The sequence below is a fragment of the Phyllostomus discolor genome, chromosome X (assembly GCF_004126475.2).
Source record: "Phyllostomus discolor isolate MPI-MPIP mPhyDis1 chromosome X, mPhyDis1.pri.v3, whole genome shotgun sequence".
Lineage (NCBI taxonomy): Eukaryota > Metazoa > Chordata > Mammalia > Chiroptera > Phyllostomidae > Phyllostomus > Phyllostomus discolor.
Genome location: NC_050198.1, coordinates 80030146 through 80057448, shown reverse-complemented (window position 1 = coordinate 80057448; position 27303 = coordinate 80030146). Strand labels below are relative to the sequence as shown.

The following is a 27303-nucleotide window of genomic DNA, read 5'->3' as shown; positions in this document are numbered from 1 at the left end:
ACATCACCTGGGTAGTTCAACTCTACCACTGGGAGGTGGCCCCTTACCTTGGAAAAAGTGCTGCTGACACAAAACTCCTGAGATCCAAAGCGCTGGCAGTCACCTGTCGTGGACTCCTCATCAGAAAGAGGTGCTCTTCTAGCATGGGAGACACAACCAGAGAAGGGACATGAGGCCTGGTCTTTGGGCTACCACCTTCCCCAGAATTCCCCCTGCCTTCCTGGGTTTCCATAACCTTGCTGTCTTGCTTCCCATGGTGGCTTGGGGGAAATCACAAGGGACTGGAGGGTCCAGGTTGCAAACCAGAGCCTCTGTACCAACTTTGCAAGTTCTTGCAAAGGAGCCCAGCCTGATATCTATGGACTCCCCACCTTGGGCCGTGTATTCTGTTTTCTAGAGCTCTCACCAAGAGTGTGAAAGACACCCCAGCACCTTTTCCTTGTCCCGAGAGCTTACCCTTCAAAGTAACCATCTAGGAGGTACTGGATATTACCGGAAAGGCTGGAAAGGTGATTCACAGGAGCTCTCAAAAGGCATGCAAACTGTTCTTCTTTTAAATGCAATCTTATTTTAAGTCTATAAGGGAAGTGAGCTGCAGGTACCATAAGGGCAATCCTTTCTTAAAACAAATAACCACCTCCACCATGTTTCATGTTCTAACTCTGACTCATCATCACCTATTCACTCAATGGGCTTGCCTAGAGCAGATACACATTTATGAGCACATGTGATGACACTGATTCAAGGCCACCAGGTCACTGGGTGCTGAGGGGCATTTCAAGGGCACAACTTCTTTCCCTTCAGGGTATCTCTTCCCATTTTGTAGAGTACAAGTGAGCCCCAGCCAGCACCTTCCTCCTGCCTTTCTACCCTTCCTGCATCCCACCCCTGCCAGCTCCCCACTCTCCCCCGTGGCCTCCCAGCACCACCACATTCTCTCCCATTCCCTTCCAGACCACAGACTCCAAACTCAAGTTGGTATGTCATAGACAGAAGGGCTCGAGGCCAGAGAGCTGGGTCCCAAAGGGGGAAAACTTAACTGTACCCCCACCTGCTCAAAAAGTCTTCTCTAAATTTCGGATAAGAACCTCAGAAAATGGTACATCGTGACTAAAAAAAAAAGAAGAAAGAAAGGTCAGACTGGGAGGGTGAAGTTACAGAAAAACACCCACTGGAAGTTTGGTGGTTTGAGTACGGCAAGAGTGTCCCACTGCCCTAGGGAAGACATCATGGGGCAGCAGCCATGGTGCGAGTGGCCAGGTGGAAGCTTTGGGCGCAAGAATAAAGCTCCAGCAGAAGGGCTCCACCGAGGTTCCTGGGGGACTGAGCCAGGAATGCTCTGTGTGCCTCTGGGGAGGTAGACGTCCTGGGTTTTTGCCTCCCTTCTTTGGAACCCTTATCTTGAGCTCCCCAAAAAGCCAGTGCCCACCTCACCAGCCACGCTAGCCAATGGGCAGTCTGGGCACCTGCAGTCAAGTCCTATGAGAATGGGGAGGGCCTTGCTAACTTCTTCCCTCCCACTGGAACATGGCACCATTGATGGACTCCGAAATTATACCTTGGGCAAGAGAAGCAAAACAAGGCAAGAGGGATCATTGCAGGCTTCTCCCCACATTTTCAGGGCTCTACAAGTGGCTAGTGGGGGGAAGGGGTGGCATGTTCCCTTTAAAAGCCAGCTAAGTTGGCAAGAGTGGGAGGGTTTCACTGCTGGCATTGACTATTGGTGACAAATAGAAATGATGGTAAAGAGAAGTAAGTCAGTGGCTGCCGGAGAAGCAAGTCAGTGGCTGCCGGAGATGCAGTCAGGGGTCTCCAGGATGGGGAGGAAGGGAGACCTGAGGGAAAGGGAAAACATATTTTGACATCAACTCCTGAGAGACCAGAAAAGTAAGACTTAGCCTCATCCTTGGGATAGGGGAGAAGTGTGCTCCAACTAGACCTTCCAAGGATGGTGTGTGGGGGTGTGTGGCAAGGGAAAACAAGCAGTAGTACCTACCCACCCCCGTTCACCAACCCCACATAAGGATTGCAAAGGCAAGATGTTATTTATTTGCACTATTTCCTCTCCTGACTATGCAAAGAGGAGCTGGTTACATACTCAACCCCTGACCCTTGCTTGGCTCTCACCTGGCATAAAATCATCTTGAAAGCAGAAATCCTGCCCTCCACCAGAGAATGTAGAGCCAGCTGCCAGCCTAGAGACCCTGGAGGTGGCAGTAGCAGTGGCAGCAGGAGCAGCAGTCCTGGCTACTCCAGCTGTCCCACACCTTAGTGCCAGTTCCTGAGGCTCTGGGAAAATGTTGTGAGGCCACATTTCAAATCCTCTGAGGAGAGGGGTGTGCAAAGCTAAGTAATTATAAAATTGCTCCATTGAGAGAACCTGGGACAGAATAGCTTGCAAGGGAGGGGTATACCTGGAGCCAACCAGGCAAGGTTAGGAGGGTCTGGGTGGCCAGGAGGAGGGAGCAGGGGTCAAAGCAGGCTTCAGTCAGAACTGGAAATCAATCCCACAATTTCTTCTCAACATAGATGACCCTGGGCTATTATGCTCAAGGCTTCATTCAACTTAAACTAGAACTGACCATAACCTTCCAGGCTATTTTCCTAATTACTAAGGGCTAGCACCACTGTCAGACCAGGCTTGGTGCAGTTCCTGCTGGGCCCTGACTACACAGCACACACCAGACTCCTTATCTCCTTGCCCCTGCCAACTTTCCCTACTTTAGTCCCACCACACCTCAGGACCACCTTTATTCCAAACAAGGTTTCCCCCAAACACACCATCTGGAAAATGCCAACCCTCACCTCAAACTCCTACTCATCTCTCAAGCCCCAACTCCAATGGCACTGCCTCTGGGAAGCCTTCCCTTATTCCCCCCCAAAGTTTGTCATCCTTTCATCTAGACTCCCACAGGACCTGTATGTGTCATTCTACGTAGCACCCACCACCAGTGTCCATGATGACTGGTTTGTGCTCAATGGGTTTAATGTTTGTTGACCACAGGGAATGAATGGGTGCAAGAAAGGAAGCAAGAAAGCAAACAGATTTAGCTGGAAGTCTGACTAGAGTCAGCCACCTGTGGCCAGCTTTAGAAAGGCCCTGCCCCTGGTCCCTGCAGTCCTCACTGCATCTGACAAAGCTGGGCAGGCTTCCCAAACATAACTTGAAGAGTTAAGCCACAGGTGCAGCTTTATACCCCAAATGTCTAAGCTCTACAAGTTGTAAAGGGCTGACAAAGATAGTTTTTAAGGAAGGTGAGATTGCATTTTGGAAATCAGCCATAGCATGGCCTAGACTGTAGTGGGAAAGTGACAATAAAGGGTAAATTAGACCAAGAGTGCCAATGCTTAGAAGGTCATCTTAACTACTAGGCATATTTGGTTATTCAACATCCCAAGAAAGGATCATAAAGAGGGAAAATCAGGTTTCAAGCCCACTGACTGCTCCTTTCTCAGAAGACATTTAGAAAGGCCAGTGAAGGAAGGTAACTTGTACATTGATTTTTTAAAGGCTCTAGTCCAGATCTTTGCATCAAAGTCTGAACCACTTATAACTAGTTGCCAATGAATACTTACACAAATCAATACCACTACCTTGCATTCCCCAGGCCATCCCATAGTAATTATCTAATGCCATACTTCATATGTAAAGGAAAATCCCTTTCTCATGCAAAGCTGAGAAGAATTTGGTCTTATTTTCCTTGGTCTTGACTTTTATATTCTAAAATTAAACTCCTTCTAAGTCTATCTCTAACTCGTCCCTCAGTATAAAGAACATTAAACTATCAGGTGCTAATGGCTTTAAAAAAATAAAGAAGGTCCATTCTCCTAACCTGAACCTCAGACAAATACACAGTTCTCCAGTTAACAACAGACATAAAAAACAGATACATACAAAGACGTCCATTCCCTTTCCCTTCCAAACTGCCAATACTCCCCCATATAAACACACATACCCATGCACACACTTCAAAGATTTACGCAAGGAAACACCACATTTGTAATCCTAGGAAAAGCCATATCATTCTGTGTTCTAGATGATTGATCTGATGTAAATAGCCGATGGATTGAAACAACAGCCAAACACCAGCAAGCATAGGGGAGCCATGCCTTCTCTAAAAATGGGAAAGACCCTGGCCGGGTGGCTCAGTTGGTTGGAGCATCATCCTGTGCACCAAAAGGTTGCAGGTATGATCCCAGTCACGGTATGTGCAGGAAGCAGCCAATAGATGCTTCTCTCTCTCTTGCATCAATGTTTCTTTCTCTCTTCTCTTCCCTCCCCTCTCTCTCTGCCTCTGTTTCTCCCTCCCTTCCTCCATCTCTAAAATCAATGAGCATACCCTCAGTTGAGGATTAAGAAAATTGTTTTAATGGGAGAGGTGATGCAACCATCACACACAGCTCTTTGGCCAACCGTTATGAAAGTTGAATATAAAATCTAAAGGCCGCTTTTGCTGGTGTGGCTCAGTGGATTGAGTGCCAGTCTACAAACTGAAAGGTCACCAGTTTGATTCCCAGTCAGGGCACATGCCTGGGTTGCAGGCCAGGTCCCCAAATGGGGGCGTGTGAGAGGCAACCCATCGATATATCCCTTACACATTGATGTTTCTTTCCCTCTCTTTCTCCCTCCCTTCCCCTCTCTCTAAAAGTAAAATAAAACATAAAATATATTTAAAAATCTAAAGGCCATTTTGAGTGTTTTTAGTATGGGGCATGATCAGGAATGGCATAGCTTGGTCAATGAAATATTTTGGTGTACAGGAAACTGAACACACACACACACACACACATACACACACACACACACAGATCAGGCAGGCATCACCAACTCTCAATTTCATGTGAAAACTACATGTTAAGCAGTTTGATCTCCCTTTGATACTTCATAAGGACCTTACTGTAAATCTGCATTAGTCTCATAAAGCAAGAAAGCACTAGTCACCAGAATACCCACTAACAGTACCTAGTATAAAGCTGAATGATAGAAATGCCTTTCTTCCAGGCTTATATCAAGGGCCAAAAATATCTTATGCATATCCTTGAGCACCAAACATGGATGCAGCAAATAGAAACTGCAATTGCCTGAGCTTCCTCTATTCCACCATCTGACAATTCTTAATGAGTAGACAAATACCAGTTGGTGGATGGTCCTCTGTTGGCCTCCTCACCTTCATCTGAACAGGGATGGCAAGGCAGAGCAGGCCACTCACACATCCCTCCCCATCCTTCAGGAAAATTAAAAATGACCCAGAGTACCTCACCAGGGTCTCTCCCCAGGTCCTGCTGCAGCTAACCCCTCTGGTGAGTAGGCATCGCTCACTGGAAGCCAGCAATAGTCACCTTCCCAGCCTCCTTACCTCTCCTCGTTGATGCCACACATGCGAATCCGGTCAGAACTGGTCCAGTTGTGTACGCTGCTGTAGAGCGGTGCTGTAGAGATCATGACAGCCGCTCACCACCAGATAGGACCTGCTGTGGCCACTTCCCCTGGGGAAAAAGAATCCCCCCCAAATCAAAACTCTGAACCACCTGCTTAACCACCTTTAACAAGGAAATGCTTAAACAAAGGTAATTATAACACCAAAATGTTAAAACAGTTTCTCTCGTAAGTCAGCCTGCTATGGGAAATTAAGGTCCAAATGGGGATGAGGGAGCACCAGCTTTCTAGGAATCCACAGGTTTCAGGATGGAGATGAAGATGCTGTTAATCACCTAGATTAATTTTTAAATTATTGTAAAGACAGATATGCTTGAGTGTTCAAGGAAATTCAATCTATTTCAGACAAATGAGATGACAGTATATTTTCTACACATATTTAGCCTAACCAACTACAATTAGAGGGTCGTTCCCGTATGTGAACAGTGCATTGAAAGACTGCTGGGGATCTTTTTCTCGTCAACTCTAATCCATGGGTACTGAGTATTTGAGTGACGTAGCCAATTTAAGCTCTTCAGAGGAAGCACACGCTTCTTTTATAAGCCCTTCAAATGTACTCTATTCTGACTTCAAGTTGGGAGTTATATAGATACGATGCATATATCTAGCCTGCTTTAAAGCTCCCTCCAAATCAGATGCAATATTCTTTTTACTGACCACAAACAAGCAAACAAGGGAAAAAAAACAATGTTCTGTTAAGAACCACATATTTCTGTCCTTCTTCCTTCCCTCCTTCAGTCTGTCATCTCCATGATCTACCACCCCTTCACCAGCCAATGTCCAGCTCTCACTGTTGACAACCACTGCACAGCCAATTCACCTTCTAGAGAAAATAAGGCATAAAAAAAGATATGTATCCAGTGAGCTTGTTTTGAGACCCTTAAACTTCTGACTTCACTTATTAGCCAAAAAGCCTTATTCATTAAGACTCAACTGAACAGAGCACTACAGTGATCAGAATTTCATGGTGTTCTCTACTTTCTAAAAAAGTGAACCATAATAAAATATACTCACATTAGGGATTTGTTTCACTTATCCTTTAAACAATTTTCAGAGATTGTCTATATTCAGCACAGTATTACTAGTCATTCCACAAATATTTATTGAGCTCCTACTATGTGCCAGCATTGTCCTGGGTACTGAAGATTCAACAATTAACAGCCTTTGGCTCATGTGACTCAGTGGATTGAATGCCAGCCTACAAAACAAACCAAGGGGCTACTGGTTTGATTCCCAGTCAGGGCACATGCCTGAGTTAACAGCCAGGTTCCCAGTTGCAGGCATGTGAGACGCAACCAATGGTGCAAGTTTCTCTTGCACATCAATGTTTTTCCCCCTCTCTTCCTCCCTCCCTTCTCCTATGTCTGAAAATAAATGAACAAAATCTTTAAAAAATCAACAAAAAAAAATCCCCGCCTCCACGGAGCTTATATTCTAGTGGAATGAGATGCACAGGAAACACACTAAATGATTATATGTTTATAGTATGTCAGAAGGTGGTATAACACAGGCTAAGGGGCCTGGCAGTGGTTGGGGAGGGGAGGCAGGCTTACAGTTTGAAAGTGGATGAGCAGGATAGGTCTTGCTGAGGAGACATTTCAACATCTTGAAGGAAGCAAAGGGATAAGTCATGTGGATATGTGGGGGAAGAGCATTCCATGGAAAAGGGAACAACCTATGCAGAGGTCCTAAGGCTTGAGGCTGCCTGCTAAGATCAAGGTAGAGCCAGGCTAGCATGGCACACAGGGACTAAGCAAAGGGAAAGAGGCAATAAGGGGTGAACAGAGGCACATACTCCCATTCTTTTCTTGCTCCTCCTCATCCTACTCTCTATCTCTGCATCATAGGCTACTGCTGCCCTCACCCCTTTCCCTGTACTTGCCCATCTCCTGGCTATCCTGACTCAGTGCCTGCTGGCTTCTCCAGGGAACCTCTTCCTCCAACCACCCCAGAAACCTGGACCTTATCTGCTTGGTTTCTCCTTACCTCCTCATCCTGGCCACCCTCTCCCATCTCTTCCCCTTCCTTCCCTCTTTCTCTTCCTACCCCCATGTACCTCTCTCTCTCCCTTTCCCTTCCCTTCCCTCTCAATCTCTCTCCTATTTCCCTCTATTCCTCCTCATCATACCCCTCTTCCCCCTATTATTCTCCCAGCTTTCTCTTTCTCCCCCTCTCTCCTGCTTCTCTACTCCCTATCTCCTGTCTCTCCCTAGCACAGTCCTCTCTCCTCCAACTTTCCCCTCTTTCCCGCCTCTCTTGCCTCTGGTCCTTTATCTCACTTTCCTTTTTCCCCCTCAGGCTCCACTCTCTCCTCCCTCTCCTTCTCCCTCCCTCCCTCCCAATCTCCTTCCTCTCACCTCAATGTTCAGTGTCCCTCTCTTGTCTCTCTTGTCCTCCTCTAGTAAGTCTGGTTCAAGCTGGCTTTCCACTACCCCCGCCTCTCTCCCTCTGTGCATATGTGTGTCTCTCAGACCCACCCCTCCTTCTCTCTCAGTTCATGAGCTTCCACAGTTTCAACTCACCCCTTCATATACTGATGACACCCAGATCTGTATGTGTAGCCCTGATCTCTCTCCTTAGACCCAGACCAGAATTTCCAGTGTGTCTCAAACTGAACTCATTATCTGTTCCTATAAATCTGCTCCCCACCTCACCCCCATGCCCAGCTTGTTTCCTATCTTAGTCAATAGCACCACTATCCCCTAGCCTGGAAATTTCAGCATTGTCGTTGTTGCCTCTAACACCTCTCTCCCACTGCCCACATCCAATCAGGAGCCAACTTTAATAATACCATCTCCATTCACTCCTTCTACAACTCTCACCACTAACCTGATGCAGACCCTCATCATCTTTCACCCAGAATATTATAACAGCTTCTTAACCAGTCCCTCTGTCTCCCGTCTCTTGATTCTACAATCCATTTTCTAAAGCACCAGTTCAATCCCATCATCCTATCCCTCTTCAAAAGCTTTCAATGGCTTTCCTCTGTCTTCAAAATCAAGCCCATGCTTCTTAGCACAGCATTCATGACCCTCCATGACCTAGCCTCAAAACTCTTTGCCTTCTCTCCCACATCCTGCCATTCCCCTGCTGTCCTTGGCCATCCTGACCCTTCCCTGCACAGACCATCTAGTTTCAGGACTTTGCTGTGTCCTCACCCTGAAATGGTCTCTCCTGTGCCCCCACTTCCCCTCTCAGTCATCCTCAAGGCTTAGCTTAGGTGTCATCATGTCGTGTCCCCAGCCCCAGCCCCAGCCCCAGCCCCTGGTCAGTTAACTCCTCCCTCTCTGGTTCCAAAACGTTTCATTCCTACCTCTACCGCAGACCTGATTTTTATTCTCCTCCACAGTGTGGTTAGCTGGGAGCATGGCATGTCTGTCTCCCTCGTGAGGCAATCAGCTACTTAAGGTAAGAAATACCATCTTTTTTTGTCTCTAGTTCCTCTGCAATGTCTTACATATGGTAAGTAATCAGTAAATGCATGTTATATGGAACTGAATCCTGCATGACAATTGAGGCAATGACCCTAACAAAGTAGAAGCAAAATCAACCCCCTAAAAAGTATCCACTGTGTATACTTAGTATAGAAAAAAACTGTTGTATTTAAATTTTAAAAAATGATTCATTATCTATAGCACACCCTTCTGGAGCTGCCTAATCCTAGCCTGGTTCATTGTCTTTAACCTATTTTGCACCTCTGTACATTGTAGGTAACTGTTGGATATGCAGACTCAGTCCTGTCCCATAGAGTTTGGATTGGCTTCCCTTCACACTGTGGAAAAACTAGTTTTTCCTCCATTTGCCACTCCATTCCTTTGCTTCATATAAATTTGTGGTTTTGAACTTTTTCTCTCAACCGTCTATAACATCTGTCTGGTTCCCTTATTGATTAATGAGTAAAATAAAATCTTTAACACGTGTTCATTTTTAAATGTGTGTGAGACTCATGATTTTACCTTTCCTGAAAATTATCTGTAATATTACTAAGACAGTTATGTGGGTTAACACGTAATTTTAGAAAGATTTCAACAAGGGGTATGACAAATAGATTGACTGTCAGCTTCATGTTGGTTCACCAGGATCCCATTCCCTGAATATCCTGGTTAATCAAGTTTTGACTGTTTCTTAGAATATCTTGGAATGTCACAGTTTTAGAAACAGCAACTCAGCCTGTTGGCTGATATACTAGGTACTTTTTTCGCATTTTATCTCTATGAAGCATTAGAAGACTCTGGTCATGGAAGGGGCCCTTCTTGCCATAAGATGAGTTTCAACGTGAAATAGCTACCTAAATATTGGTAGGCAGCAGATAAAAATCCCTGACCATGGCCTTTTTACTCTTAGGTTTATTTTTGTTCTGTTTAGAGAGGATTAGTAGTTTGTAGGGCCTGGAACAGAAATCAGAGGGGGGAATCTTGGCATTTAGAAACAGAACAGCATATAAAATATTACCTAGATAAAGGAGTTTTTAGACTACCCCCAAAACCAAAACAACAACCACAAAAAGAAAACCAAGTAAAAACCAAAATAATTACCACCCAATACACATTTTACGACTATAAAGAAAGCAAAACTGATATTGGGTACCCCATTTTCACAAGATCGCAAAGGTGGAGCATGTGTTTAAATCTTGGCCTCCCACTCTTTAACTATGATTTTGTCAGAGCAGCACCTCTTCTTATGTGAAACCCACTGCTGTTAATTAACAGTAGGCTTTGCAGGGAAGAGGCACAGATGGATAGAAAGCACAGGCAGAAAAGTACCAAGCTAAGTGATCTATACAAGACGAGATGGATCCTCCTGAGCCAGAGAGTAAACAAAGGGAACTTTTAGCCCTGGTTGTTGTAGCTCAGCGGATTGAACACAGGCTGCAAACCAAAGGGTCGCCGGTTCGATTCCCAGTTTAGGGCACATACCTGGGTTGTGGGCCAGGTCCCCAGTGGAGGCCACGTGAGAGGCAACCACACACTGATGTTTCTCTCCCTCTCTCTCTCCCTCCCTTCCTCTCTCTCTAAAAAATAAATAAATAAATAAAATCTTTTTTTTTTAAAAGGAACTTTTAACAAGGCACTGATAGCCTTGACCAGTGTGGCTTGGTTGGGCATCATCCCACAAAGAGAAAAGTCGCTAGTTCAATTCCCACTCAGGGCACATGCCTGGGTTGTGGGTTTGCCCGGACTGCAAGTTCCATCCCCAGGTTCCTGGTTGGGATATGTATGAGAGGCAACAGATTGATGTTTCTCTCTCACATCAAGGTTCCTCTCCCTCTCTTTCTCCCTCCCTCCCCCTCTCTCTATAAATTAAATAAATGAATGAATGAATGAATGAATGAATAAATAAGAGACACTGATGGTGTCAATGCCCACATAGGAAGGGAGGAGTTGAGATGGCCAATAGACACCAATGTTTCCCAGGCCAGGATCACTGAGGAGCTTGTTCAAAACACAAGAGTCATGGGTCCCAGTCCTGGAGTTTCTGATCCAACAGTCCTAGGGTTTTGTTTTGTTACTATCATGTCCAACCAAATCACTAACCACTCAACTGTACACTACTTCTCAGGAGAGGTGAGCAAAAAAGGAAAAACCTTACAGACACACTACACTTGGTAGGTTCCGCTGGTGTACACACTTCTATATCAGTTGCTTTTGCTTGTAGCACCTGCACTCATGTGTGGTGTGCGTTCTCAGTCTCTCACTCTCTCTCTGATGGGAACCATCACATCAAAGGCAAAAGGCGAAGTTCCTAAAAGGAACTTGGAAGAAACCTGGTAACCTCATGCGACCCAGGAAGCCCAGGCACAAGGATATGAAATACCTCAAAGGCTTTCCCCAGATGTCACAACCATGTAATTGCTAAGAAATGAACAGCTGCATGGCCCCAGAATCAAATGTTGGCAACTGCCGAGAAAGCAGTGGGACCACTATGAGCTAGCCCCACTTTACGGGGGAAACCTCAAAAGGCACATCCAACTCATGGTAAAAACAAAGGAGAGCACTTGCTCCAGCAACCCAAAGTATTAAGTATGGCTGGGAAAAAATAAATAAATAAAACTCTTTTTATTTGGGAGGCACATATACACATAAGTAGAAGGACTGACCGAGATCCAAGAGAATGAATCCAACAGGTAGGCACCAGAGAGTAGGTAGCCAGACATGATCACCACACTACAAAATAGGGGAAACCAAAAAGAGAATGGACTAATAGGAGAACAATAACTTTAAAATGGTGAAAATAGCAGCTAAGGTGAGGAAGAGCAACTAGAACAGAAGCCATAATGAAGCAAAAATCATTCTTCAAAGAAGTCCAAAAGAAAAAAAAAAAAAACACTAGAAGACAACCGCAGGTGTGAAAGGCATAAAAGAGAAGCCCATAGGATATGACAACCAAAAGGGAAAAAATGAAATAGGGGAACCTGAAATATTTCACCATCATGGGCCAAACTGAAACACTGTGGGGAAGCACTGAAGACAGACATTTCAGAACTTTAGAGAGAGCACGTTAGCAAAACGGGGAGAACATCAAATTATAGCCCAAGTCAGGTTTAAAGGGAGTTGGTAATAGTGGATGGGCCGCACCAAAATCTCAAAGAAGATTTTACAAATTGGGTAATTTTCTTGGTTTTATTTTGAAATGAAGATACTCAAATAAGCAGATTTCACAACAACTACAAGCAAAGCGTGGTCGTCATGCATATGAGGAAGAGGACACAAAAGGAGGTAATAGAGCATCTGTATTTGACAAATGCTTTTCACCAAGGTAGATAGTGTTTAAAAAGTTAACCTTGAAAATGACCAGACAGGGTGTATGCCCAGCAAACAAGTTCCCCAGAATCATGAGTAGCATAGCATGGAACCTGCCCATTTATTCATTGTTGGATTCTACCATCAAGACAGTGAATTAGAAACTCAAGATTAAGAAGGTCTCAGTTAAACTAAATCTGGAAGTACTCCCCCAGGCTTCTTTGGTTTACACTGCCTGGTGACCTGGAAGCAATTACGACTTTAAAAAATGAGCCGGAAAAAATATTCATCTTGAAGCCTGGCCCTGAATCTGTCCTCAAGAGGATAGGCGTGGCCAGTAGACAGTTTAAGAAGGAGGGTTGGGTCAGTGATGACTAATGAGTAAAAAAAAAAAAAAAAAAACAACTTTGGGACCTACTGCTCCAATAGAAATCCAGAGCTCTGGGTGAAGTGCCCATGACAGATGCATTCACATTCAAATGTTACAGAAGCAAAGGAGAGTCCACCCCATTACTCCACTTTGGGAAAAGCAGCATCTAAGACACCTCCAAGTAGATCCAACAGACTACTGACATTGAGAACCTGGGGCTAAAGTGAACAGGCCATGACTTCTACCTTCTCTCCAACGTGCCTTCAGAGAAAGGTCAAAACATTTCAAAATCAGTTTTCAATGGCTACACATACCCAACAAGGATAACTTTACCTAGCTTTAGATATGAAACCCCTACCACAGACCTTACCCTTCTTGTCACTCTGCCTTCTTCCATGTGTACTCAACAGGAGACTAACATTCCTGTTTTCTCTATTTAATTACATATGCCAAACCTCACCTCCTAATGAGGAATTTCTCTGATGTACATTGTTCTAATTTACTAAGTTACCATAAAAGGGCATTCTGATATTCCCCTCAGCATTCCCCTTAGTATCTATGTCCCCTCATCTTTTCCTATCATACCTCACTTTCCTACCCAATCACTTTACTTTGCTCCCCTTCACACAAAACAGGTTCCTCTACCACCACATACCACCCCTCACAAACATACACACACTAAATCAAGTGTAAATAATTTGCTGGGCAATTTAAAGGAGGAAGAGGCCCTTTGCACAGTTCATCCCAACCTTCTGCCTGACAGTCTGTTCTAGCACTTTCTAGTTTCCCTGTTTTTGTTTGTTTATTTGTTTTTGCTATCCAAATATTTCCACTGGTTCTACCACAAAGGATCTGTCTTATAAGGGACACTGCATCCTGTTCTCAAATACATTAATTCTTGTAATTTTCCGAGAAAGCTAAATAGTTGCCTGCACACAGCTCTAGCATGGACATCTTCATAGACTGCTCGGATACCTCTGTGTTTAAAAACCTTGACTATAAACGTTTATGAGAATGAATACAAGTGAATGTATACTATCTGTTCAACACAGAGCTTACTCAAATGAATGTAGTTACCTTCAAAGTAGTCACCTTGGGAGGCTAGACATTCATCTCAATGGAATCGTCAGGGCTTGCAATCTCCCTGGAGCTCCTCTTTGGTGAGAATTACCATCCAAACCTTTTTCAACCGAAAGCACACCCTTTCAATCTCCTCACTAGTGTGGAATCCCCAGCCATTCAATTTGATGTTGCAAACTGCCAAAATCCATTTGGAATCATCTAATCACAGAGCAGCAACATCCTTGAATTGTGATATACTCCAGTACCCACAGTCTAAACTGTGGGGGGCAAATTTGGAGAGCATCTTCAGCCCCCACTTCTCAACCATCTCAGACACCTCACTATGTCCATTTACTATGCCATCTGCAAAATGGGAATAAACTAGTCCCTGCTTAAAACTGAGCATAACACAAAGACACTTATAAGGACCAAAGGTAATCAATTCCAACAATGAAATAGGCAAAAGCAAAAGTTTTAATTTCTCATTTATATTTTCATGCCACCAGATTGGTTTAGCTCTTCTAACCACTGCCATGACACTTTTTCCCTGTTATTCAAGTAGTATTCACTTTCATTTCCTACTGCAAGGAAATTATTTTACTCCATTTAAGTAAAACACTTCATTAAATCTTTATACTATACCTGGGATCTAACTACAAGATTTTGTACAACTTCTAGACGCCACAGATAGGAAGAAAACCTAAGGAATCACCACAAAATTATTCAGCCCTCTTCAAAATACAAAGCCACCTAAAAATGTCACCCTAAGTAACTAGTCATCTTCTGAGCACTTCTCATTTCTTCTAGATAGAAAATAAGAGTTGGATTTCTTCAGTCTTGGTCTTCAGCAGGACCATGTGAATATTTGTGTGTGTTTCACACCTCAAAGTTGCATCAATATAATTTGAAACTGGAATCCCTCTGGTGATGCTTCTACACCCTCCCTGCCATGAACTGTGACAGTGGCCCTCTACTATCTCCATTTCAACATACCGTCCTCATGATACAGAATTTTTTATCTGAAGAGGATTCCTCCTCACCAAACTTTGGCCTATTTTTTAAGTCTCCTGGACCTCTCACACAAGTATTTGAAGGGCTATTTTTCATATTCTCTCACCCCAAACAGTAGGCTCAACTTATTTTATATATATATTACTCACTAAAAGGTACACACACACACACACACACACACACACATCATTAGCTCACAGAATTTCAAACAATCAATATTGGGTCAACCTGCTACCAGTCTATAGGTTCCTTAGGGCAAGAAAGAATATTTTATACTTCTAATTGTCCTCCCAATAGTGTCTAGCATGATAGAAGGCACACAATGGGTACTCAATAAATACTTGCTAACCTACTAGAAAAAACTGAAATCTTCTCCACATCATAACGACAATCAAGAATCCTGTATAGACTCTGGCCAGGTAGCTCAACTGATTGGAGCATCGTTCTGATGTACTAAGGTTGAGAGTTTGATCCCTGGTCAGGGCACATGCAAGAATCAACCAATGAGTGCATAAATAAGTGTTAACAAGTTGGTGTTTCTCCCTTTCTCTCTGAAAATAAAGCAATAATTTTTTTTAAATCCTATATATAAATCATTGGGTCTATGGATTTTTTCCTTCCCTTGCTCTCTCGTAAACTTTCTCTTCTTTCTTTTCCTTACTTCCACAATAAAGACAAGCACAGAAATAAAATAAAATTGGGTGGGGCAAAACAATAAAATCAACTTTCAATTATCTGAGTGTTGTTTAGCCAGAGCTAATTCTTAAACCCAGCTGACTTGCAGATGGACTGCCTTCTGCCACTTACAGTAGATGTGTGCTCAGGGAAAGACTCATTTTAATATTTGCCTAAGCAGAATATAAATAGGAAGGTAAATCTGCTGGGGAGGGGGGCAGGTAGAGAATAATGCATTTTTAAAATCAAACAGAAATTATTATAATTGAGCCTTGAACAACACAGGTTTGAACTGCTCAGGTCCACTTATATGTGATTTTTTTTTTCCAATATACCATTGGCTTTCCATATCCCCGGGTTTCATATCCGTTGACTCAACTAACTGGGGATGAAAACCACTATTTTTCATTTGATGTTGGGAAACCACAGGTGCACAAGGTGGACTGTATGCATTGTCTACACAGTTTTATATAAGAGACTTGAGCATCTGCAGATTTTGGTATCTGCGGGGGTCCTGGAATCAATCCCCTACAGATACCAAGGGACAACTATAGTTAAGTTTTGGGAGAGTCAAAAGTTATATGCAAATTTTTATGAACTGTGCAGGGTCTGTGCCCCTAACCCCATCCTTGTCCAAGGGTCAACTGCATAATTTGTTAACTGATCTGTTTCTCTTTTTTTTGGTCATTTTTATTGTTATTCCATTACAGTTGTCCCAATTCTGTCCCCCTTTGCCCTCCTCCACCCATCCCACCCCTGCTCCTGCAGTCATTCCCACAGTTGTCTATGTCCGTGGGTCATTCATACATATTAACTGATCTGTTTTAAACTGACCTGCTATCACTCTCTCCATTTACTGGGGTAACTGTTATTGGCATCAAAGTCCACTCTGGCTGCAAAGAGGGGCTCTGTTTTACAGCCCACCTTGTTTCTCTGCTCAGAAGTTTGGTTTGGTGATACCTGAGCTATTTGAGATGTTATTCTCTCCCATCCAGTCTCTGATGAACATCCTTGCCATACAGCCATACCAGGCCCAGGCTCTATATACCAGCTTTTGTAGAACTTCCAGATGTCAGAGACAGCTGGAAAGCCCAAACAGTCATAATTAAACACACCAGCCCTTTTCAGAAAGGAATGTTTTTTGAAATGTCACCCCAGTAAATTAAGCTTGGGTCATTTTTTAAGCATGGCCCAAAATGTCCCCTGAAGTTTCAAGTGGATATACACTCTTTAGTTCCTGCCCTGAAATACCAAACAGTTACAGCACAGCTGTTAAAGAAGCTACCACTCCCACCTCAAAGGTGGATGCAATAATGCAGTGATGGGCCAAGCTATTTCTTCCTACCACGTTGTAAATGCTACATATGTACCAATACAACGGGAATGTGGAGAAAGAGCACAAAGAACCAAGATACGAGAGGAGTACTCAGGAGCTATTGACAGTTTCCGTTCTGCCACCAAGTTTACCATAGTGTAATATAAAAGGTACTGTCATAGGACACAATTGAGTTAAGAAAAACTAGATAATAACATAATGACACCATTTATTGGGAACCTGCTATGGACCTGGTACTATACACATATCATCTCACATAACCCTCATAGCCTTATGAAATTGGGATTATCAACTCCATTTTATAGATGAGCAAACTGAGACTCAAGAAAAGTTGTAACTTGCTTCCTGCCACCCAGCTAGTAGAAGAGCAAGGACTCTAACCTGAGGCTGTATGTCTCCAAAGCCCTAGGTAATTCTGATGCATGCTAAAGTTTAAGAACTAGTGTAAGATACTATCCTGCATATGGTACGAATAAGTTAAACCATGTAAAGCCTCATCACCATAAGATACCTAAGCATGTCATGGGTCCAGGTATAGAGTGAATTGAGTCCTCCCAGAGATCAGGGGCATGTGCAGTACACTTCTCTAAAGAACTTGGAAAAATAAAAATCAGCTTGTTCTCCTATTCCTGGACACCAGCATTATAACAAACTCAACCGTACCCTTAAATGGCACTAACACTAAGATTTCTAGGCATACCTTAGCAATGAGGTAACCAAATTTTGTTTCTTAGCAGAGAGTTGATAAAGAAGCCTGAAACACAAAGCTTTGCCTGCTCCATCAGTACTCTCAATTCTTCACAGGCACTTAGCTTAATTAAGGTCTTCTTAAAATCCAAATGAAGATGTATCCTGACTCATATACTCGTACAAATAAATCTGAAAATTACCACATTTTTCAAATAATAAATCATCTCTTTTCAAATGCATTACCATTCATTAACCAGGGGGGAAATGACCTTGACATGCAGCCTACAGCCACTTTTTAAACAATTATCCACTTTTAAATGTTTTATGGGGAAATGGTAGCTTCTTTAAAAAAAAACAAAAACAAAACAGAAAACAAAAAACCCAGGGAACCAGAACAGCACATTTGAATTATGGGAATAGAAACAGTTCATCTTACTCTTGACCAGAATTAAACTTCAGTTCACATAAGAAAGTTTTCATCATAAAAGACTGCTTTTAAGTTATGAACAGTGGGAAAGGGTAGATTTAGAAAGAGAACAGTTTCTACATTATTTTAAGGACCATATTTTTGACCATTCAAAAACTGGCATTAATAAAGCCTAGTATGCATGTGAGACAATGTGAAAACACTGTACTGGCATCCTAGTGGCTAAAAGGTGGATTACTTCTTATTTCCTCTCTCTTTGGCTGTCCTGAAGCCAAACCCTCTGGCAAGCATAGACTCACACCTAACTAGAACCCCAACATGGTGACATTTCCTTTCTTTTTTTTTAAAACTCAAAGGTCTAGAGTTTTCCTTACCCCTTATGTCATCATCAGTGGCTTCTCCCTTCTATTTTATCCTAACAACAATGCCCACTTTCCCTGGCGTTCTCTGTTCCACTGTAGGGTTCAGTTTTCTACCTAATTCAACCATGACTTCCTCTCTCAATCCTAGATGCTGGCTGATGCTGGAAAACAACTCCCGACCCCCCTGTTGCCCTTCTATTTCATCTCAAACTTAACTCAGCCTAGAATCAATGAACCACTCTGGATGTACAACCTGATTAGCACCTTCCCTCCAGGCTCCCACCTGAACCTCCAGTTGGAGCCCAAGGCTCTCAGGCCTCTGTTCTTTATCCTATTTCACTTTAGAATTTCCATCATTCATCTCTCTATATCTAGAATTCCTCCCACTTGCTTGCACACTGGAAAAACTGGTGTATTCCCACTTTCTCCTTCTTTCAAGACCATTCTATTTAGGACCATGAATCTCCCATTCGGTACCCTTATTTAGTCTAGATTTTCTAATTAATGCTTAGACTTATAAGCCCTGGATCTCAGATAATCTCTGCTTTCTGGGCCCTCTCAGGGCAGTGACTATCAAAGGCAAGTTTTTACCCTTTCCAACACCAGCTCCAGATAACACCTGAATACATGTCTTCCTCTTTCTCTCACACTCTGCAGTTTTCACCAGTATACCATCTCTAGATTCTCTATTTACATATGGGTAAATATTCTTATCTTTCTTCAAAACATGCCAGTTTCTGCCCAACCCTAATTTTACCCAAGATCATTCTTCTCTCTTGCCTCAACCTTAGTGATTCTAGCATGGAAGTGTAAAGAGCCTTAAAGATTCTTCAAACTTTACTTTGGAAAACATTTTCCTGGAGATTTCAAGGTCCCACTTTTTCTTTAGTTGGTCCTAACATGAGACCAGTGATGACCATGTGTCTTCCCCCTTCACTGCCCAACTAACCTAACCCTCTTCCTGACATTTCTTTTTATCTCCCTTCTTTCTAGTAGTCAAGTCGTTTTCTCCCATAATCCAGTTCCCCTAAAAGAAGTACCTCTCTAAAACCCATTATTCAGACTTGTCATATGAGATCCTCTGTCACCTGTACAAAAAAACTTTTTTCCTATGTAGTGAACTACAGCATGATTAAAGCAAAGAGATTCTTGGAGGAACTCCCTTTGCTTCCCAAAACAGTCTATGACACTGAGAAATAAAGGAATCCTCCCTCCCCTCTCTTCGTAAATCAAAACTGTCAGATCTAGGAGTGCCCTTGGTACAGCCACCATTTCTCTGGAACTCCCTTGTACTCTGCCCAATCCAGACTCCAACAGCAGCACCTTCCAGAAACTTAGCTTTCCTGTGCCCTATCTCAACAACTTGACATCTTTTCTTTGTTGGTCTACTCTAAAGAACTAGTCCTCCTTAACCCAGACATCAGCCCCTCCTCTCCCTCCATCAATGACTTCTCAGAGCCAAAAAGGAAAGAAAACATAGCTGCCTTTGCCCGAAGCAGGTAACAGAGTCAGACCTCTTAACAGTCAATTTGAGTAAGACTCTGTGCCTCACGCCTGCACCTCTCACCTCTCACGTCCGCCCACATCTGCCCCAAGGGCAGGTTGCCTCACCTGCCCTATCAAAAGATGAGTCTGCTTATCAATATCCACCTGGCTCAGTCAACACATGTCCCTCCTAAACTCTATCAACCTTCAGATTCTCAGAATCTGAGTCACGGAGTCCCCTGATCCTCCTACCTCCCCTAACTTTTCCTACTAGCTTTGCTTCTCCATCAACATTTTACAGGTTCCCCGCCTCCAATTCTTTACTCCTATTTGAGCCTCTGGGTGATTCTTGAGATTGGGTTACCCCATTTACACCCCAGGGGAATCCTCCAAATTTCTTTGCTACATACTGTTGTCCTCTTCGGTACCACATGATGACATCACTATCCAATCTGAGTACTCTGGTACTAAACTAAAATCTGCTCCATTGTGCTGTCTGCCATCTGTCCCCAAAATAAACCCCCCTCTATCCCAACATTCAAGGATGGGACAGGCAAACAGAGAACTAGATGACCTATAAAGTCCCTTCAACCTTGAAATTTTATTATCAACCTAATCCATTCTTAACCCCAAATGCATCCCCCATTCATCTTCCCTCAAAAAGCGTTTCAACTGCGTGACTTTGAGAAAGTCTAAGCTGAATGAGCCATGGGGCTAGCAGAGTAAGGCTAACCTACAAATGCATCCCCAGAAGTGTCACCAAAGATTTTTGCAATAGTATTCCACCTCTGTGCCACAGGGACGACCTCCAAACTGCCTTGAGAGCATTCAGCTGTCGCACAAGTTCCCCGACCCCTTCCCACACTCGCTTAAAGAGGTCCTAAACCCTGAGCTAGATGCGTCCTAGCCAAAAGACACCTTTCCTTACTGTCTACTCTGGTAGACACCAAGAATTAGTAAGTATCACCACATCGACAGCTTCTATAGCCAAGGTGTAAAATTTGAAAAAAATAAAACAAAAAACACAGTGCTTTCGCTGGGGAGGAGGTGGTGCGGGCAGAATACAAGGGCACCCCCACTGGCCTGTGCTGTTGGCCTCCCGGGTTTGCAGTGTGCTTCCCTCCCGCCTTTCCCCTCAACCACATCTTTCCCTACAACAATCTCCCGCACCTCCATAACGCGAAATCCCCAGCCGAGGTGCGGCCAGCTCCTCCCAGCCTTGCCCCGGACGTCCCTCTGGCCCAGCCTTCCTCTCGGCGGGACCCTAGCGAGGAAGGCCCCCTCCACCGTCCAGTTTCACCTCCCGATCCCTCACTGGGCTAATGGGTGCCCCTGCAGGGCTCCGTCCCGAAGAAGTACCTCGAGGAGCCGAGCCCACGAGGCCCGTCGCGGGACCCACCCACCCCCTTCCTTCTTCTAGTACCTCGTCCTCCGTGCACCGGCCCCCGGGGCTCCTCGTCGTCTCGGTCCCGGCTCGTACCGCCCCCCCCCCCGTCGGGGCTCCACCCCCCCGCGCCTGCTCCCGCCCCCAGGACTGCCCCCTCCCCACCAGGCGCAGCCTGCGCCCTCTGCCCCGGCACGGGACTCCCTTTGGCCTCCGTTCCCCGCCCAGAAGCGGCGGCGGCGGCAGCAACGGCTGCGGCGGCCCCAGCAGGAGGAGCAGCGCGGCGGCGGCGGCGGCAGTAGCACCGCCCCGGCCCCGCCCCGCCGCCCGCCGGAGCCCCACGCCCCGCCCGCCCAGCAGCCGGACTGCTCCCCCCGAAGCCCACCACTAAGCCCCCCCACGCCCCAGCCGCGATCCGCTCGAATCCAGCTCCGCTGGGCCTGCTGTCCATTCCTCACGCCCTTAAAGACCGGGGTGGGGTAGCCCTGGGGTTCGCGGCCGTCCCTCGCCCTCCTTCTCCAAGGGCTGAGGGGATTGCCCCTGATCCCGAAACCCGGCCCCGTAACCGGAGCCTCCCTCCTTCCAGCCCTCGGCTCTGCTCTCAAACCCCTTGCCTCCAGGCCTGGCGCGAAGCGGGTGGAGAGCTTGCACGCCGGATTTCCCCCCTGGCTTGCCGAGGCTAGAGGGAATTGCCCCCATCTCATTCCCCTTCAATTTAAGCCCCCTCCCCGCCGCGCCCGGCCCGGCGGCCCCCGCCTGTAGAGCGAGGGCAGCGGAGCCAGGGCGCTCCGAAGTCATCCCCCGCCTTTTTTCCAGGGACTCGGATAATTGCCCCTGCCCCCATCACAGCACTCCCACTCCTGAACCCAGGCCCCGCCACCACCTAGGTGTACCCCTTACCCTACGGTTCCTGCACCCCAACACTGGGGAGAACGCAGCCTTGAAGAGCACCCGTCGCACCTCCCCTCTGAGGTTGGAGGATATTTTCTCCCGGTCTGTTCGAGACTTCATCACGGACAGTAATCCCCCCTCCCCAAAAAAAACAAGACCTTTATCGCCCTGCCCTGCTGGCCATCCTCCCTTCTGATCATCGGATCCCTGGATCGGGGGGTTGGGGCCAGGTAGTTAACAAAACCATAGCCTCCACCTCCTTTTCCAAGGAGTGGGGTAATTCCAATGGTTTCCCCCCTAGGATCAACCAGACCCCCGTTTCCATGGAGACCCCCGCCCAGCCGGGAAGAAGACTCTTTCGAATCCAAGCGAACAAGTCTCACCTGGCTGAGAGAAAGGGGTGAGGTGGGGGTAGGGTAGGGCAGGAACGGGGTACGAAGGTGGGAAGTGGAGAGGAGCAGTCCCGAAGGGAGGGGCGAGAACCGAGCAAGCCCAGGGAGCGCTACGTCCGGGGACACGAAGAGGACGGCGCCCCCGGGGGGTAGCTGAGCGGCTGTGGGGCGAAGAAGGGACAGGGTTGAGGAAAGGCTTAAGATGGAAAGAAGCGAGGGGGGGGGATACGAGAAAGCCGGGGAGCCAAAAGGGGTGGAGGGGTTGAGGGAGAGGAAAAAAAGACGCACCTGTTCTCGGGTCGGCTCCGCGGAGAAGCTAAGGCCGCCACCCGGGCTCTCTCTTACCCACTCAGTACCGCCACCCGCCTCATACTGCCCGGATCCGATGCCCCCCTCCGCCTCTTATCGCCACCGACCTCCTTCTCGTCTCTCTCCGCGGCGGCGGCGGTCGGACTCTAGGAACTGAGAGGAAGAAGGGAGGGCTCAGCAAAGCGGAGGAGAGACAGAGCCACACACTGGCAGCAACCGCGGCGAGCGAAAGAGTGAGGGGGAGAACGGTGTGTGTGTGTCTGTGTGTGCGAGCGAAGCCTGGTGGAGTGGGTGCCGGTCGCAGGGCTCGACGGGAAGTGGAGTCCGGCGGAGTCCGCAGACGTTGCTAGACCTGGCTTCACGGGACTACAACTCCCAGAATGCCGCCTGTCCGGGGGGGGGGAGAAATGGGGAGGAGGAGAAGGGAGGGAGGGAGCAAGAGAGGGAGGGACGAAAGCTGGGAGCAAGCGGCGGCGAAGGGGGCAGAGCCAAGCAGCCCCGGTGACACTGGGAGGGGAGGGGAGGAGGAGGGGATCACTGCGAGGACCGAGCGGATTCCGGAGAGGGAGGCAGCGGTAGCTGCAGCAAGCCGGGCAAAAAGCTAGACTCCCAGGAAAGGTGGAGGAGCTCAATCTGAGGGGCTGAAAAAGCCCCACGCCCTCCCCACTCGACGCCCCTCGAAGGGGGAGGTTGAGGAAAGGAAAAGATCAATGCACCAAGGCCTGAGGGTTCTCTCTCTTCCAGCGCTCTCCACCTTATACCCGACTTGACTTTCTCAGGCCATAGGTGCCCCATGCAGTGTGCAAACCCAGAGACCTTAGATCTTCCCTCTGGGCATCACAGAGCAGAAACATTGAGTCCTCTTCTCCCAAGGGCCCGAGGGAGGCTCCCCTTGCTGGCAGGGTGTGATTTCCCCCTTTTTCCCGCCACCGCCCCCCGCCCAGTTGTCGCCACCCCCATCTCCCTCCCAGGAATCCCTCCCATGAAGCCTGGGCTCACGTATCCTCCCCGCCAAGAAAGGGAGTCCCTCTGGGAGCAACCAACCAGCCACCTCCCTAATGAGGGGTCCCTACCCACCAGTACCCCCTTCTTATCATTGTCCCCCTCACCGAGGTAGTAGTGGGGGCGACCCGAGTTGGACTGGTGGCTACTTTCCCTCGGAGACTAGCCGTCCTTGGCACACCGACCCTGTGTAGAGAGAAAAGCACATGAATACTCCCGTTTCCCCCACCCAAGTTCGGATCCTGTGGAAATAGCTCACAAGGAAGGAGTTGATAGTGGAAGTGAGCTTGGGGGATGAATCCAAATCCTCAAACCTCATCCCAGGCATGGAATCCAGGGGTTCGTCCCTTTCCTTAAAAGCCATAAAATCACTTGGTGGGGGGTGTAGTGGGTAGTAGATTATCTAAACATTAATGTCCACGCGACTCGAAGCGACGCTACGTGTAGGAATTAGATACGAATTAGGCTGTTGTGGCGAGAGGGAAAGTATACCCCCCCCCGCCGTCGTCCACCCCCAAACACACACCCCTAAGAGAGTCAGATGGCCGAGGGAGGGGAAGAGGCAGTGGGAGAGCTGGAGAGTCAAAGGGTTGTGGCGGGGGAAGGGGGGAGGGTCCGCCGCCCCCTGAAAGCAGAACCCAGATGCTAAGAAATGGGTGGGGGGTTCGGCATAATTGCAGAGTGTGTCTTTCCTCGATTTTCCCTGAATCGCCACTGAACACCGTCTAACACTCTTAGTTGCTTACCAGTCAGTCCCCTATCCCCATTTGTGCGAATGAGGCGGCCGGAGCCCGGGGAGCCCGGGCACAAACTCCGCGGAAGCTGGCCTTCTCCGCCGCTGCGCTGCCGCGGGCCTCCCTCCCTCCGCTGGCGGCCCCGCGAATCTACCTTCGCCCCCGGCCGAGGCCAGACCCCGCTCGCAACTCCACGCCCCTACTCCACCCCCGGTTCCCCCTCCTCTCGCCCTCTCCCCGCGGGTCCGGCCCAGCCCCTAGCGGCGCCCCGCCCTACCGCTCGGTCCCGAGCCCAGCAAGTGCCCCGAACTCGCCCCCCGCCCCCACGCCCAGGCTGGTCCGGCCGGGCCTGGTTTCCCCCTCCCGCGGCGCCCCGCCCCCGAATCCACGTCCTACTTCGCCACCCAACTCGGCCCAGTCCGGGTTCGGCCAGCGCCCAGGCCACCGGAGTCCCGGGTTCGGTCCGGTGTACGGCCACCCACCCCGCCCTTGCCTGGGTGCTGGCCTGGCCCAATGCCTGCGACCGCCGATCCGGCCCAGGCGGGCGGTCTGGGTCTAGGTCCCGGTGCCGGCCTCGGTCCTGGCGGCGTTGCCGCGTCTCGCCACGAGGGCTCGGTCCACGCAAGATCCGAACCCGCGCAGGGTGGGGGCCGTGGAAAGCAAGTTTCTTTATCTTCCCTCTGCCCCTGCCGCAGGGCCGCACCGTCCCCCCCTCACCCCCCACCGCGCCCCCTTCACCTGGGCAGAGCCCCCGACCGCTGTCGCAACTTTGCTCTTCTCCACGCCGCCGGGGAAGCGGGCGAAGCGGGAGGAGGAGGGAGGTGGCGGGGGTGCTGGGATCAGGCCGCTGGGCTCTGGGAGGACACGTGGGGGAGGAGGGGAAGGAGGAGGAGGAAGGGGGGGCGGGCCTGCAGTTCTCGGGGCTCCCCCTGCCAGCCCCGGGGAAGCCGGAACCTCTCCGGGCAGCCGCAGACCCCGCACTGGCCACGGGGGAAGAACAGAGCCACCTTCCCCTGCCAGCCCCCAGCTCCAGGAAGGGGGCGGGGGCGAGCAACGCCGCTCCGGGTCGGAGAGCGAGCGTTTTTGCTCGTGCTTTCTGTGTGCTTCTCTCTCACCGTTTAGACTCAGTGTGTGGGGCGGTGTAGGGTCTTGCATGTGGAGGGGGGGGCGCCCTCGCCGGACGCTCCGCCCCTCTCTCAGCCCCCCACTTCCCTAACCGGGGCGACTTGGGTGTATAGCTCAGGCGTTCGGGCACCGAGGCAGCCCACGAGCGCAACCCCAACCCCAGCGCCAAAGTGGGACAGGTGCTGGGGAAGGGAAAATGCCGGGGCTCGCTGCCTTGCCTTGCGTCTCCTGAGAGGCTCACCCTTCGTGGCAATCTCCCGGGCTGCAAACCCCTTGGGCCTTCCTCAAAAGGCAGCCCCCAACCTGGGCGTGGAGGATTTTTCTGGGGGGGCGGTGGGATCGAGAGGCCCCAGGGAGGAAGGGGGAGGAGGACGACGAAAGGTCTGTAAAGGGGGATGCCTGCAGGACTCAGGGCGAAAACCTAGCTCTAAGAGGACTCGGCTTCTGCCTGCTGTTCTCGGACTCCTCAGTCATCAAACCCAGCCCCTTGACCCTTACCCTTTACCCTAACGACTCCTTGTCTGGCCAAAGGAATAAATCCTCGTACATGTTTACATCCCAGGCCATCACCAGGACTGAAAGGCTGAGAAGCCTGCGGTCCACACTGAAACTCTGATGACTTTACATTAGCTCCGAGGAGGAGAGCAGCTTGCGAAGGAGCCGAAGCTGCCGGCAGACTTGCTTTCAGTCTCAGGGTGTTTCTTTGCAGTTCCAACCCTGAGCCCGTGTTGGGGACTTCAAAGGTATCGCCACAGCCTACAGGGTTTTAGCGGAGGTGCCCAGCAGTTCCAGGAGGGTTCAGGGCTTTGTAAACAGAATGTGAAATGAATAGCAGGAATTTGAAAAACATCTTTATGTGCCCATATATTGATATAATTTATTATATATTTATCTATACTAAGGAAGCCAGAAGGTCATTTGGACTAGAAGGAAGCCCTGCCAGATTAATGTCTTCCTTCTCCTCCCTGACCCCCTTCTTAGTGGTAAGCCCAGAGGTTCTACCTCTAAGCTGTGGGGTATCTTTTCTCCTTTGGAAGAACTCTAGAGATGGCAGTTGAGACTCGCCTGGTATGTCTCCCTCACCTGGTTTGAAGGATGAGTGTGAGTATTGCGGAGGATGGCAAGCCACTAAGGCTGCAGTGGCTTTGCTGTTGTCTGAGGCTGTTGTCTGAGGTTCTCTTGCTGTCCTCACCAACCCCAAATCTATTGCCAACAATGGGGACCTAATGCTTGTCATTTTACTTTGCTTTGGGGACCTCTGTTTTACTTGACCACTCTCACCCTGCCATGTACCACACACACTCACCTTTAAAAGTTTTTGGTCTAAGAAGCACCAAGGAAAAGAGAAGATTTGGAAATGATTTGTTTAAGCTAATCAACATATGAACTCAAAAATGCATTATTAAGTGTATGTATAGGGTGGGGAGTGAAAACCACCTCTATTGAGCCTGATAGTGCAGGCCCCACCAGTACTGCTTTGATTTGGCTTGGTTGTCTTAACTGATTTTAATTAACCTGGTAATACTAAATCTCTACTTCTCTTAAGGCCCTTAGGGCCTTAGCAATTCTTTGCTCCTTGGTTTGAGGCTGAAATGGACCCCTTCATTCCCATGAGGCTGTATCTACCATTTGGCTGCATCATTTATCTGGTGAAATGAAGGTTGGGGCAAGATGGTTGTTTACTGGCTGAAGCTTTAACTTCTCTGAGCCCTTTCCTGTTGGGGGCCATGCTTCCTGCCCTACAGGAGACGATGGGAAACCAAGGAGCAGGGTGGGGAGAGCTTGTAGAGAATGTAGATGTTAATCATTATTTTATTTGAGGCTACAGCCACAACATAATCTTAATAATAATACCTTACCTTTGTACACTA

General features: G+C 47.8%; 1 protein-coding gene across 9 annotated transcripts in view; it reads right to left on the bottom strand.

The window, feature by feature from the left end:
• BCORL1 (BCL6 corepressor like 1) overlaps positions 1–25170 on the bottom strand; it is a 62578-nt gene extending 37408 nt beyond the window's left edge. Inside the window, exons 1-5 of one of the 9 annotated variants that reach the window (XM_028523109.2) lie at positions 25046–25170; positions 23681–23759; positions 22551–22724; positions 5358–5487; positions 48–138 (exon numbers count right to left, since the gene is read on the bottom strand). In XM_028523109.2, coding sequence (XP_028378910.1) covers positions 48–138; positions 5358–5443 — 177 coding nt within the window. In that variant the 5' untranslated portion in view covers positions 5444–5487; positions 22551–22724; positions 23681–23759; positions 25046–25170. Of the gene's footprint in view, positions 1–47; positions 139–1051; positions 1111–5357; positions 5488–21018; positions 21058–22550; positions 22966–23680; positions 23760–24319; positions 24465–25045 lie in introns of those variants that run through there. The other 8 variants (XM_028523106.2, XM_028523107.2, XM_028523110.2 and 5 more) reach the window with 8 other exon arrangements.
• Positions 25171–27303: the final 2133 nt, after the last annotated feature.